The sequence below is a fragment of the Cyprinodon variegatus genome, unplaced genomic scaffold, assembly GCF_000732505.1.
Source record: "Cyprinodon variegatus isolate N-32 unplaced genomic scaffold, C_variegatus-1.0 Scaffold4, whole genome shotgun sequence".
NCBI lineage: Eukaryota > Metazoa > Chordata > Actinopteri > Cyprinodontiformes > Cyprinodontidae > Cyprinodon > Cyprinodon variegatus.
The window spans coordinates 3084484-3099836 of NW_015150457.1; the positions used below are offsets into that span (position 1 = coordinate 3084484).

Here is a 15353-nt window from a genome sequence, read left to right on the forward strand (position 1 = left end):
TAAAAGGGAGTTTTTCCTCTCCACTGTCGCTACAAGCATGCTTAGTGTGAGGGATTGCATTTGAGTCAATGAGTCAATACAATCAACTGGTTTTCCTTAGATAGAAAACTTTGTATCAATTTGACTGTATGATCTGGTTGAAATGTAAAGTGCCTTGAGATGACTTGTGTTCTGAATTGGCGCTATATAAATAAACTAAATTGAATTGAATTAAATTCAAGAATGGTGTATTAAAAAAGATTGATGGCTCAAAAGGGTAAAACCAACCAAATTCACATCTGGTTTGTTCTTACTGCCAAAAGTTTGCTCTCTTTCAAAGCGTGAACAAACAACAGAAACATCTCAGCTTGTATACAAAAAGATTTCCCTCAGAACCGCTTAAATCTCCAACCTCCTTTTTACTTTACCTTACTGATACCGAAAGTATTTCACTTGAAGTCAGAAGCGAATTCCTCACCTATGATGCATTCAGTGCTTCTGAGACGATAGGATTATTAAATTTCTGAGCAGTCAGTCTCTGATCAAAGTAGATCAGGCGAAAATTGCCTGGTTAGAACAAACTGTTTTTTATTTGACCCTCTGTAAAAATAAAGATCTTATCCCTCTTAAGATACCAATTTCTGTTTCAGAAATAAAATACCTAAAAAGTGGAATGTTATGTCACCAAAAGCTGAAATCCCCTTTCTTTAATCTGTGGTTAACCACAAGAATGTCTTGTTCCTCTTAATCCTGTCCCCAAAAATAAGACTATGCAGTGTGTGAATGCTGCCAATAGGGGGAGACATTTGACCCATAAATTCTTATAGCCAAAATTTCTCCTCTTTATTTCTTTTTTAATTAATATAATTAAATGCCTAATTTCCTTTAAATTCATTAACTTTATTTATGTTTCTCTAGGCGCACAGTTTGCTCCGGTCATGGCTTCTGTCACCCTGTTTGTTAATCTGTCAGTGTTTATTGGTCCACTGCTTATCTTTTTATCTGGTGTCTGCCGTACTTACACCTGTTTGTGTTAGACTATCAGGTTTTACACCCTCTCCATCTGCTCCTCTGCAGCTTCCAGAGAGTAAGAGCAGAAGTGCATTGACTGGCAGGTTTAAACTGCTGAGATTTAGGAACGTCAGTTTATATTTGGCCCAAATGAACATGTTCGTCAAGAGTTGGCGTTAGTTTTTCCTGAAGCTCAACAGATTCGCGCTGATGAATCGATGCTCTCAATTACCAGCAGCCTGGTGTCCATCTGTGTTTTGTGTCTGTCACAATCAGAAGCTAGGAGTAAAGGTCTGGCGGCTGGATAATCTGGTTTTACAGATTAGAAAAGCAGCATCGAGTAGCAGAGGAAAGAGGGAGGAGCTGTAAGGAGAGGCCATGTGGACTTTACCGGAGTCTGTTGGTGCTTTCTCAAATAGAAGGAGGAGGAAAAAGGGTTCCTATGGATGCTACTTCGAGCTCTCCTCTAAAAGTTTGGATTTCTTTAAAAGAATCTTGTTTTGAAAATCTGCTTTCTTAACCTTTTGTGGATTTTGTTTTGCATAAAATCTGGAGATGCTTTTTAGGACTGTATGGCTTTTGGAAGGAAAATAAAAATGCTTTTAACCACAGACATTTTCACACTTTCTCTGGTTTTAGTCTTTACTCTTTCTGCTCTGGGTTATTGCAGAAACTCTTGTGGTTACATTTGCGGCTCACAGTTCTTGTTTTTGTCAGATGCTCGGATTCAGCCATCCTGCTGACATCGTTCAAATACTTTTTGCTGCAGTAGTTCAGCAAAGTATTTGTCTTGGAGTCGAATTCTGTAATTAAACACCGAGCATAACTCTCCTTTGTCAGGCAAATCAATTCACATCAATAGTTTCCCCTGAGAGGAGGAAAGCAAGGACAAAAAAACGATAGGAGGGGACGGGGTGGGGGATAGAGTCCCGTGTGGGTTTGAAAAAAAAAAAAAACCTCTAGACCTCCATCCTATCTTGCTAGAAATGAAGGGGGGAGGCCTATTGAAGGTTTGAGAGTACGGGGGGAGGTCTTAGTCACTTCACCTCCAGCAGAGGGTCCCGAGAAGAAGGCTTGTAGAAGAAGGAGGTGTAGTCGGGGGCTTAGGTCCGGGACAGAGAAGGGGAGGGCAGTTGGTCTGGGTTTAGGTCTTGGTCAGGGATGATCACTTATGTGCACTGCCTCTCTTCGGAGCCAGCGGTCAGTTGCTGGGACAGAGCCTGCTATGAGGACCCCCCGAGCAACAAGCGAACTCTGTGCTCCTTCAAGCCTGGTAGAAACATGGGGAACAGCCTCCAGGCCCGGGACTGCCCCAACTCAAGGCCCCCCAAACCCGAAGGCTGCCTACGCAAGCGTCTCCTCTCTGTTTCGAAGGTGCACCAGAAGCAGGACTCTCTGTGGACACCTAAACCACTGCTTGGACCAGTGGTTAAAGACTCTCCAGGGAAAACAACTACCTGCCTGGAGGGAAAAGGTATATTAAGACAACTTTTGTTGTGCTAAAAATCTGTTATTTCATTAGGAAACCTAAAAAGGGGAATGTTAATGTCACCAAAAGCTGAAATCCCCTTTCTTTTAAAAGGAAATTATTTGATTCCGTCATTTGATAACCTCCCCTTCTTAGAGTTTCATAAAGATGTCATTAAGGAACTGTTAATGCATCTAATTATGCATGTAACTGAGCTCCTGATTGAAGTTTCTCTAGTCACCAAACTGTATAAGGGGAAATAGTTGCACGCTACTACTTGTCAGAGCAATGCTGATAACCCACAGAAGAGAAGCTTCCCAAGCTGAGCTTTGTCTCTTCCTATTAGCCGATTTCCATCCTCCTGTAACAGTGATCTGTGCCGTCTGTTGTTGCGTGTAAATCTGTTTGTGTGCATTTCTATATAATTTGATGGACGTCCTTTAAGGGATGGGTGTGGATTGTAGCTGTATGACAGACATCTTTTTTCCCCTATTGTAATGATAGGGTTCCTCCAGGAGAAAAACCCAAATGGCCCTGACCAGAGGCCTGCATAAATACTGTTTCTATCGCTGTCAGTCAATGTGGTTTTCTTCAGAGTTTCATCACTCTAGTAAAACAGTGGCCTAAAAACATTTTCATATTCCTTGAACTTTTCATATTTTCCCACAGTGCAGTCATAAACTTTAGGAGTGAATAAATGTTTAAAGGCAGGAAGATTCTGAGTGTTTTAGATCAGTCATAGATATTGTGCATCAGTGAGCCTTAATATTCGACATGCTTCACTCCAATACCACAAAATGAAATCCAGTGTAACCCTGTCAAAAGTAATCGATTTGGTCACTTAAATCCAGCTGTGTCTCGTGGTTTTTCATTCATACCGCTGGTCTTGTACAGGTCTGTGTTGGCAGAACTTTGATTAGATTGGCTATTCCACAGATCTAGGTCTCAAAAAGAATTCATTGTTGAAGGAAAACCATAAGAACCGCTCGCATTTGTCACAAGACAAGGGCGACAGTGGCGTCGGATGTAGGAGTTTGCCCTGAAATTGAAGAATTGATGGTTCAAGCCCCGGCTCCGACTTTCAGTGTCGTTGTGTCTTTGGGCAAGACACTTCAGCTGCATTGTCTATTGATGGTGGTCAGAGGGCCCGGTGGCACCAGTGTACGGCAGCCCCGCTTCTGTCAGTGAGCCCCAGGGCAGCTGTGGCTACAATGTAGCTTGCCACTATCAGTGTGTGCATGAATGGGTGAATGAATGTAGTGTAAAGTGCTTTGTTCAAGTCTCCTGACTTGAAAAAAGGCGCTATATAAGTACAGGCCATTTACCAAGACATTTTTATGAAACAGAAATGATTTGAAAGAAATTTGGTTTCATCAAATGAGGTTGAAAACTACTACCGTATTTTTCGGACTAAATAGCGCACCCCGTTATAAGGCATTCTGGCTGCATTTTCAAAAAAACTGGAAATGTACATATATAGGCCACACCAGGCTAAAAGCTGCTGATATCCACTGAACTGTCCCTCCACCAAACCTGTAGGGGGAGCTCTATACATAAACCATAGAGTAGGGACGAAGACGAATGCTAGCTCCTGTTAGCCTCTTAGCTCGCAGTAGGCAAAGCTTCTAATGAAAGACGGGGCTTCAACTGCTGTTTATTTCAGCTCTGCAGGAGTAGAACCCAGCCTCTTCATTGCTTCAACATCTTGCAGCAAATTAATGTCAGATTTTTTGAATTCTGGACATCTTTTCTCCGTTGTGCCTGCTGTTAGCATGTGCTTGTTTTGAGTTAAAATTAGCACCTTCTTCTTTGACTTGCACCCCCTGGTGGTCAGAAAAAATCCACAGAAAAGCTTCCGCTTCGTCTAAGCCGCACGGTTCCAAGCGTGGCAAAAAAATCCGTACGGTATGGCACTTCGGTCTAACCAGAAAACTCCATATGGTGCAGCAGAGTGGTGGTAGAGTCATACTGAGGGGTACTTTTCTAGCAAAGAAAAAGAGGCTGATGAGAGTAGATGGGGAGATAAATTGAGAGGATGTAGTTTTTTTTATGGTGATTTGTATTGCTTTTATTTTACCTTACTGTAAATATGCAAAGCTGGTAAATCCATTCCCCCAAAAAATTCAGGTTGTAACTGCAACAAATAATCCCTCAGAGAGGGACTGGACGTTAATTATGCCACATTTTCTGTTTCACTTCCACTTCACAATTCACCACCGCTGTCCTCTGGTCTATCGTTAAACTCTTAAGAAACGGCATCTTGTTGATGTATTTGTACAAATTGTCAAATACATGAATGTGTGTCACTTGAGACGCATGACTGAAGACGCTTCACTGGGGGTCCACCCCTGGGAACAGGACATAATAGCAAGCAGCTGGAGGTGATGGACCAGCCAGGCGCGCAGGGAAGTGTCTAAGAGGAGTGACGGGATGGGGGGACGAAGCTGATACACGGCTTGGTTTATGGAGGTGACCCACTTTCACCTCTGCTGCTACATAAAGGAACCATTAGAGAGACGCTGGAATCAAATGACTTATGTCCAGAATTCCTTTGTACAGTAAACATCCAGGCTGGACTAAGCCTTTTATGACTTTAAATCACTTTGTTTGGACTCTTTAGTTGGTTCTTCTACTTATTGTAAACTATTCTCTAAGGAAGAAGTGAGTCGGGATTCCGAATCCTGACTGGAGCTTAACAACATGCTGCCAGACGAGCATAAACCAAGCTGATGAGCACTTGGACTAATGCGCCCTGACAGCTCCAGATGTAACTGCCTTTGCTTTGCTACTGTATTGTCCCCGCTTTGGAGGTTTAATCAGCGTCCGGCTGCTGGACAAATAACCCTCTTACATTTGAACTTGGCTCATTTGTTCAGTTTGGACTTTTAGTTTACTGGTAATGTGTCCTTTATTTGAATAAACTTCTCCCTCAACTTCTTTTATATGTAAGAGTGAATTAATATACTGTAAACATTATTTTTTATTTCTTTTTTCCAGCAGGAGCAGGTGTTCCCCCCATTAACTCTGGTTGGATTATAGGCAGGGTCAGTTATTGGCCAATCAGAGCAATTGCTCTCTGGGGAAGGGCACCTGAGAGAGGTCAGGCTTATGGAGTAACAAGATGAGGCTAAATGAAATGGCTCTTAGAAAGTGGGGGGAGCGTTGCTTAAACCCAGTTAAGGTAATATGATTTGGGTTGGAGGAATTGGACAGGGATCTGACCTCAGTTCCTCATCATTCTCTCCTCTGTTATGACCACCATTATCGTCATTTATATCATTCAATAGAGATCTAAAAAAAAAAAAGCTAATTATGTTGTAGATTCAACTGAGGGTTTTTCTTAACTACATGTTTAGCAAGACAAATGCGGCAGATTATTTTCTAACATCTTTTAACTCCCTTTTCAGTCTCGTCAGAAAGTCATAAAAAAAGACATTTTTATGACCTGAAGGAAGGAAGTTCATCGAAAAGCTGTTTGTTTTTCCTGATCAACGATTTGTAGCTTTTTCTGCAAAGTCCTCATAAATGAACAGATGAAATGTTAGATTTCCCTACAGAACTCATAAAAGCCTGAATCCTGCAGAGTCTCAAAGACTGATGAGTACGGACAAGTGCACACTTGGACTCAATGTTCATGGGAACCATGAATAGCAGGTTGGAGGTTTGAGAACAATAGAGCGGGGAGCATGACACGTAGCTTAATGAGATGAAGAAAAAAGGATTTCTCTCGCACACACAGATGCACACACACTTTAAGGATTTGAGGGTCAGGGGTCGGTTAGGGTCATTCAATTGTAAAATGGGTGAGGCCTGTTTTTCCTTCAAAGCAACCTGGTTTGCCCCGGTGTCCTGTCACATTTTTTTTATTTCCAAGTGTAGCTGGATTAATCTTTTTCTTTTTAAAATCTTTATTTAAGCATAACCATAATATAAAAACGTATTATTCTCAAGTATTGTCAGGGGAGTGAAAGCTGATTCATTTTGGCTAAAGACAAAAATTAACAGATTAAAAACACATTTTGCCAGATAAGCAGATTCTAGACAATGTTAAAGGATTTTAAAGTGTTTTTTTCCTTCTGACCATAGATGGTTATATTACTTATAGTTAAATCCGCTGGTTTAACACTATGTAATGTTGAGCAATCTCTGTAAACTATGGTTTTAAATTTATTATAAAGTAAAAAAAAAAATTTGACCCCAAAGACCCTTGACTAGGCCATGAGATTTCCACAAGACTTCCATTATTTCCATATCAGACATATTCTATAACTGGGGTTTAAAGTTCAAGGATAAAATTGAGTTGGGTTGTCAAAAACTGTTGATACTCTGAAAAGTATTATGTTGAGAAAGCATCTTCTTTGTCTTGATTGAAAAAGGTGATTTTTTTGTTATTATTTATCCCAATGGTATTGTATAATTTATCGAGTATCCAATATTTTCCTGGGCATTGATGATGAGTTTGTAATGTAACTGTAACTGAACATCTGAAAGTCTTGCTCTCTCTCGCTCTTTCACAGCCTGAATAAACTGCACACATTTAGAATATGGACTTCCTCTGGAGTGACTTTTAAAAAGGCCGCTGATGCTAAAATAGCATCTTTGAGTCTTCAAGCAGTAATTGACTGAAAAGTCCAAATTAAAGGCTTATTACTGCAGTTATTGTGTGTGTACATTTTCAAAATAACCAAGCTGAATTGAGTTTCTGAATTAAAGATCTTTGGTATCTGAGTTAGTTGAAAGTAGTGTTAGTTTTTCCTGCTTGGAGGTTATAGACTCCAGATTATTTTGCTGGTTTTATCTTCTTTAAACAATAATCTGTTATAGCCTTTTTTTTAAATAAAGCTCATCACCTTTTACTGTTTTATTTTAGATTTCTTTGTGCAAAATCTTACCTACATGTTTCTCTCTTTTTCAAATTAGCAAGTGATCTTATAAGCTTTAGGCTGCATTTAGATATTTAGTGACTCTGTCAAACTTTCCTTTCAGTATCTTATGTTAAAGCCACTGTCTGTATATCCAGTTCACCAGGTTTTATTATTATTTATCTTAAAAAAAAAACAAAAAACACATGACTCACAAACACAGAAACAGTCCACTTACCTCATCAGAGTTTTAAACTGGCATGTGACTGGATGTGTCACAGATGTGTCGTGAACATGAGTCACTGAGCTCAGGCTCAGCTGGCTTTGGTTCAGGAAGCTGATGAAGTAGGAGGAGTAAACTGAATCAGCGTAGTTATTATGTTGGGATCAGGTGTGAAAGAGCCCGTCGGCCTCATATGTTTTACAGCTGAGTTTTACTTAGAGCTGTGATTATCACATCAGGACGTAACAGCCTGATAATCTTTGGGACATGCAGAGGCTTTTATCTCACTATTGATTGATTTAGTCAGAGGATTGAGGCTGACACAGCAGCTGGTTGTTTCCTTTTTTTTTTTAAATAACAGATATATGTTTCAAATAATCCCAAAAATTCCTTTTATTCATTTGCAAGTGTTTTTGTTTGGATTTCAGTTACTGGATGACCTTCCTGTTATTGTTTGGTCTCTCTCTATTAACCAGAGCCCCCTGCTGGTTTAATCAGGAATCAAACTAAGGAAAAACATCCGGATGACATTCAGATCTTTAGATTGCAGTTATAAACATCTACTTTATCTTATTTTTCTTGTGTCTAATACTTATCAGGTTCAGGTTTCTAAAGTATTTATGTTATGTCTGCACGACAAAGACGTGTGATGAAAAGATGGCCGCCAGCATTGCTGAGATAGGACGTCCCGATATTGTTTTTATGAATGTAGGCTAGTCTCACAGGTTGCATACATCAGGTGGAGTGGAAACGCATTTATCAGATGGCACATCCTGTTGAATATATTCCTAATCCACCGCCGGCGGGCTCAGAAAATGTGTTCTTTCTGTGCCATCCAACTTTATCCAGGCCAAAACAGTTAACCGTTGGCCCTGCTGAAATCCCACACTGGTGTTAATCAAAAATCTAAGTAAACTTGTAGTGCTGGCTAAGCGTGCTTAATCACTCCGTGGCTGCCCAGACCTCTGTCACAGCTCATTTCTTTAATGAGAGCTGCTATAAGAGGGAGATTTCTCCACCTCATGCTGCTTTGAGTCTGCTCCACTTAAGTTTGCAGCCCTGTTTGCTTTACTGAGCTGCCTGCTGCCTGTCTGCAGCTTATTCTGCATTAACTACTTTTGCCTAATAGTTCACAGAAAACCAGTTTGCAACCACCCCCCAAAAAGATACATGCATGTATTTCCTCGGTAAACTAATTCAGTTATAGAGCCTAATTATTTTGTGTGCAAGAACATCCCAGCTAATCCGACTCTACACATTTAACCTGCCCCATCTTGTATTTCTTTGTATCTACTGGTGTATCCCCAGCTTTAGTCCCAGACCTAAGCTATGTCCCATCAGCTTGAGGTTTCCATTGAGCTATTCAACGTGCAAAAGATCTCTGAAAAGCTCCCCAAAGAGACTGACTATAAAGGAGAAAAGCAAAGGGACATAGAGGAGAGAGAAAGTGATTTTAAGAGCCTCTTTAAATCTGTTGCCTTAATGAGTTTTGCTCACCATGGCAACATTTTTTTTCCCCTGAGCATAGATTATGTAGAAAACCATGTAGACATACGGTGAGCTACAGCTTTGCCTGTATTTGGAAAAGCATTGGAGAACATTAGCTGATGATGATGAAATTCAGTCCATAAATGAAGCTGAATGTGTTGATTGTTTTGCACAAAACTAACTGGGATTTAGCTTCAGGTTGATGCTCAATTTCACCACTGGGGGGCAGAAGAATACAGGAAAAATGTAGGCGAGAATCTGAAGCTTCCTAATCTGTAGTTACTAATCTCTCTTTTATTTAAAATTGTTGAGCTGTAGATTGAGATATAGATATGAGACAAGTTTAATATATCGTAGCAATAATAGAGTTTGAATTAAATTCTATCAGGCACTGAACAGACATTTATCTTTTTGTAAAAGAGCCACATGAGGTTTTGGAAGGTATTTAATTTGGAGTGACGTTAGTCTTAAATTTCTGAAATATTTGATAAGGGAGCTGTAATTATTTCCCCTGAGGCCCATTAGGAGGGAGGCGCTCTTTGCTTCCAAGAGAGGTTTGCTCTCTCCATTGAGGCGTCAGTCCAAACTGTTCATTAGTGCCCAGATGGGACAGAAGACGGAGGGGAGCTAAGATGGATGGGGCGAGGGAGGAGGGAACCATAGGCTGCTTTTTAAGGAAGGAGGGATTGATGATCGGGTGGGAACGCGGGGGGTGGGGGGTCAAACGAAGCAGGGTTAAGTAGATTTCGAGATCAGGCTTTTTTTTTAACCTCCAGACAAGGTTTAAACACGGGCTTATCACTTTAGAGTTAACATCTAAATGTGCTCTAATACACAGATCTTCATTATGAATCCACCAATTTTAAAATGAAACTAGAGACACCCTATGCCTGTAAGTGGTGTGCAGCTCAACAGGTTATCCTTGAACATCTTTAAATTTTAAATGATAGGTATTACATTAAACTGATAGTAAAGCTGCAGCTGCACTGTATTGCTGCTCTCAATGGGTCAGAGGGATTCTGCTTTGCTAATTTGAAAGGATGCATTATTTAAGTTCTGTAATATGTTGTATTGGAAATGGAAACAAAAAAAAGACTGATTTTCAAAGTAAACATCAATCCTTTCTCTTGTTCAGCTTTTTCATGGTTCCACTGTTATTTTAATGATTTATCTTTAATGATGAGCTCGAACTCTTTGAGGTTTGAAGGCCCTCTGTTCTATCAACCTTATCTTTGAGAGTTATACTCACCTCCGATTTTTTTAAACAGTAAGCTCTCCAGCTTTGATATACATTTAGCACATTACTGTTAATCAACCCCTAGCATCAGAAAGAAATGAGTTATTCTTATTGGCTCTCCTTAGATTATAATGGTGGCACCATGCTGACTGGATTAAAACTTCTTTAAGCTGCAAACCTGCCTTTTAGAATAAATATTTGAAGAGCATAAAAAGGTGAATCAATTTGGAGCTGATAATGAAGAGCGTTTTATTCTTCTGCATCAAGCAAAGCTGTATTTACTAACACAGTAACCCCAGGATAATTTCCTAGATTTAGTTTAGAGAAACTAGGCAATGTGGTGAAATCTAAGTAAGCAGGGACACGATTGAGGAATATGCAAATTAGGCATAATAATATCAGATATGGGTCCAATATCAGCTAAAAAACTGATGTCGGATTATATCTGCCTGTATATAATATCTCCGATATTGTCAGGCTGATAGCAACACTCTGCTTTTGTTTAAAGTTTCTGTATCTCATTGGTTAATATTACATGAGTCAGTTGTTCTCATAACTTTTATTGTTGACTATGGTTCACTGCTTTTTGTAATATCACTTGATCGAGCCTTTTCTAAGGCTACGTTCATACCGCAGGCCTTGATGCTCAATTTCGATTTTTTTTGTGAAATCCGATTTTCTTTGCGTTGTTCTTCATATTTCCAAATATATGCGACTTTTATATGATCTCCTGTGTGAACTTCAATCATACAACCGCAAGTGTCCCGCATGTGCAGTAGAGGATGTTGATGACGTCACAGGCCAGCCTGCTCCATGTTTACGGAAGTAAACATGGATGGTAGTGCCGGCGTGCATCTAGTGGTCTTTTCCAAACATAAAAACTCATTCTTTTCAATATGTTTAAACATAAATACTGCTCTCCGCATCATCATCTGCCGTGGTTGTTGTTTTTCTTGCCGCTTCTGCGTAGCAAGATGCCGAATAGTGACCTTTGTCGGGTATTAATGGCGTTCATATCAGATGAATGGAACCTGGCCGTTCACACACAGGTCGTATTTAAAACGATCAGATTCGTATCGGATTTAGGACCACATAGCCAAGCGTTCTGGGTTGGAATGGAAAAAATCGTATCTGTGTTGTTCAGACTGTCAAGAAAAGATCAGATCCAGGTCGCATATGGGCAAAAAAATCGGATTTAGGTCACTTCAGGCTGCAGTGGGAACATGGCCTAAAATTCCACATCACAAAATAAGTTATAAGGAACCCATGATTTGTGTCGATATCGTATTGGTTAAGTATCGGTTGTATTCTCAAAGCTGCAATATTGGTATCATATCAAAAATAAAAAAGTTGTATTAATACATATTGCAAATTGCAAATTGACCCAGTGCTGATTTCAAGTAGAGCTGGGCTTTAAAACGATATCAATATACTTTATCTGACAATCAACCTGATCAATATCAACAGAAATTACATTGATCCATAATTTCAATGAACTCCGATCCAAAACTGCACAGCATGCTGGGAGATGTTGGCAGGGGAAAGCTAACCAAGGCTGACTTATTTTTTAAAGGTTATGTTTAAATATTATGGTTCCAGTTTAAATTCAGCTTTTTTCCTGGTCGTTATCTAAAAAATCCATAAATTATAGGAGTGTCCCAGTACAACTTGTTTATATTACCTGATACGATATTAGCATGAATCATGCCTGCTTTATTTGAATATTTTGGACTGTATAATGTTAGAAAAAGCTTGATCTAATGCTATTACTAAAATGGAGAACAGTAGTCACCAACAATAGGCCCATGTAATATGAACCATTATCGGATGTTAAGATGCAGGCCTATATAATCACATATCAGTTTGCGCTAACATCTGACCAATATCAGATATTGCTATCGAATCGGGATAAACCTAATAAATATTATCAGTGTGGACTGATATGAAATGTTTATATTGACAGCCATCATTTCAGGTCGTATGTCTCAATGAAGACTGAAGACTTTAACCTTACTCCCTATATTTTTTGTAAACGTTGGTGATAGGGGTGAAGAAAAAAAATCAATTTGAGCTCAAATCGCGTTTCTAACATTTAAAGATTCAGAATGGATTCTCATTTTCTCTGAAAACTTTTTTTTTTGTGGGTGCGGATGTGCCTTATCAGGCATCAGTGTTTGGCGAAACCAATGAGCAGCGTGAGCTATGCACAGGCATGCAAGCGTTAGGCTAGCAGGCTACAGAGTGGTGTGTAGTGTTGCGTGAGCTACTGTATTTGTTGCATTTGTTGCAAGTATGGAGGACGAAGAAAAAGAAATTCAACCGCCTCCGCGGTCTTTAAAAGCAACCATTTAGAAACACTTTGGATTTTACTTTCAACCCCCCCGGATAAGAAAGGGCTTGACATGACTCATGCGATATGCAGAGATTGCAACGGTAAAGTTAAGTATTTCAGGAGTACTTCAAATCCCCGTTCTCATCTCGAAACACATCACCCAGAGTTGTTGGTAGAATTTACCTTTCAGTGTTTACATTATTGCAATAGGTAAATAAAACATTTATAAATATAAAGTCTTCATAAATGTACTCTTCTTTCATGCCAGCAGACTGGAATAGATCCTAAGAATCGTAAATTAATCGTTTCTGAATCGAATCAGATGGATTTAAAAGAATCGGAAAAAAATCGAATTGTGACCCCAAGAATCGATTCTAAATCGAATCGGGGGAAACCCAAAGATTCACAGCCCTAGTTGGTGATCTTTGTAAAGCCCAGAGATGGTCCTGACTGGGCCAATGTTTTAGTTTTTTATTGGCTGTGCCAAATGCAGTCATGCATTATGATAAAAAAGAATCTATGCCAGCCACCAGCATCCGATCTCATATCCAGGGCCTTACATGTGCCCCCATTGTCAGGCTGATGGTCTCACCCACTTCCTTTATTTGTGATTGCTGGTCATTTATGTTTATTTCTGATTTTAATTGGATATTTTGTTTTTATAGGAAAGTGTTTTCTCTCCAAATTACCAACTTTTTTTTGTTCCCAGTGGGAAGTTAGATCCATTTAAAGAAATAGGTCACACCACAGTCTCAGCCCTGCTACTCTCAACAATTATAGATGAAACACATGCTGACATTTTAAGTAGTATGGCTTTAATCCACCTTCCTTTGGTGTCCTTCTGTTTGCCTGATAGAAGCGTGTTTGTGACGCTTTCTTCTGTGTCATGCAGGCGAGCCCCATGTGGCTTGTTGGTTTGTGCGCATCAGCTACCAGAGACACTTAACCTAAATTAGCTTAGGAATAAAAAAAAAAAAAACCTCTTGCTTGAATCAACAGAAGCTGAACATTTGGGGCCCTGGTAACAGCAGAGGGTTTGTGATCTAGTTTGAGGGTCATTGAGGTAAATAGCAAGGATTTATTTGGCTTTATCCGGAATATTTACATGCCTTGAAATGTAGGGAAATTTGTGTAATGAATTATTTTTACTTAAAGACCTAATGCCTAATTAAATTGCTTAAATGTTCCATCTGTTCTTAACCCTATGCACACATGATTTATTGCCTAAAAAGGGTGCTAAAAAGACTGGCTGCTCTGTACATTTGTGTAGATTATAGCCAATACTGTGTGATGAATAGTTAATTTTGTAGAAGGTCAGATTGATGGGATTTTTTGTGTAAAGTTGATTATTGAATTGGATTCATGATTGTATGCTGCTTTGAAGAAAGATGGAGGAAACACACAGACACACAAATCCCCTGAGGAGAGAAGAGCAGACAGACCTGGTGCTGAAATGTAGGGCAGTAAACCAGGTTGGCATTGAAAATATTGTCTTGTTTGTAGTAATATCTGTCTAAAAATATGAGAACTGTGCTTTCCAGGTTGTTTCTGTTACTTTTGCTGCTCATTTTTACCTTCTTTTTTTTAAACCCATATTGTTTGCATTTGCAGCAGCATGACAAACAGATCAATCAGTGTTATTTTTGAAGCAGATTAAATAATTTGGCATTGGTCTAACTGATGCCAATATGTGCTCTCGCTTTTTTTCTTTTTTTGTTTGCGGGGAGGACAATTTTTTTTAAGCTAATATTTAACATTCCTTCTCCATTTACATGATAGATATAAAATGTTACACAAATCTCAATTCAAACATAAATAAACATTAATAGGGATGCACCAAAAATTCGACAACCAAAATTATTGCCCTTAAAATGACAGAAAAGGGCATTTTCAGTTTTCGTCCGATAGACATTTAACAGCGAAATAACACGGCTGAAACTTGTGATGACGTGAATAACAGCACATCCAGCACAGGGGGGGATGATTGCAAGCAAACAGCACGTAGTCGAGCACGTGAAAAAAGATAGCGAAACAGAGTTTGTCAGAATTGAGTGCACTGCGTGCTTTAGTTTAATAAAAAAAGTATAATTTCATTTAAAGTTTTCAGCCTTGGTTTCCTCATTTTGCGTTTTTTGGTTTCAGCCAAGAATTTTCATTTTGGTGCATCCCTATTTCTTAATCTGCATGGTTTCTAAGTCAAAACAGGGTTTTGTTTTTGGTCCACTCTATAAAGCCTGGAACTCAGCGTTATTTCTGACATGTTGAATTGAAAAAGCTTCCTGGATTTGAAGCGAAGCTTCTTCAAACTTGGAAAAAAAAGTTGTCTTTTAAACTTTTTTGGGAATCCTTATTTCGCAACAAACAAAACATTGACTAACAATAAAAAATTAAGGGAGTAGCAATGCATACGCTGTTAGTGATCTCAAGGCATGGCTGCTGAATACAGTAATGAATTTGCAAACACATGCAAAAAAAACCAAAAAAAAAAACAGCTAATATCGACTAATAATATCAGCCGATGTAGCGGCCTGTCCCTGATGTGCACACCGTAAATACAGTCTAATGAAGCTTACTCTCAAACCACTATAATGCAGGCTAATGAGATTTTACCCTTAAAAACAGACTTGAAGCATGTGCTTATTGATGTGACTAATATTTTAATAGAGTCACTGGAAAATCAGGCATTGGCCTTACCACTGAGGTGGAGACCTGTGATCCTCCTGTAGTTGAGGGAACAAGAAATAATAATAAAA

At 39.2% G+C, this 15353-nt stretch overlaps 1 protein-coding gene across 6 annotated transcripts in view; it reads left to right on the plus strand.

Moving 5' to 3' along the window:
* nhsl1 (NHS like 1) overlaps positions 1-15353 on the plus strand; it is a 129177-nt gene that overhangs the window by 74975 nt on the left and 38849 nt on the right. Inside the window, exon 1 of one of the 6 annotated variants that reach the window (XM_015372735.1) lies at positions 2013-2464. The exons of 4 other annotated variants lie outside the window; for them this stretch is intronic. In XM_015372735.1, coding sequence (XP_015228221.1) covers positions 2152-2464 — 313 coding nt within the window. In that variant the 5' untranslated portion in view covers positions 2013-2151. Of the gene's footprint in view, positions 1-2012; positions 2465-15353 lie in introns of those variants that run through there. One more of the 6 variants, XM_015372711.1, reaches the window with a different exon arrangement.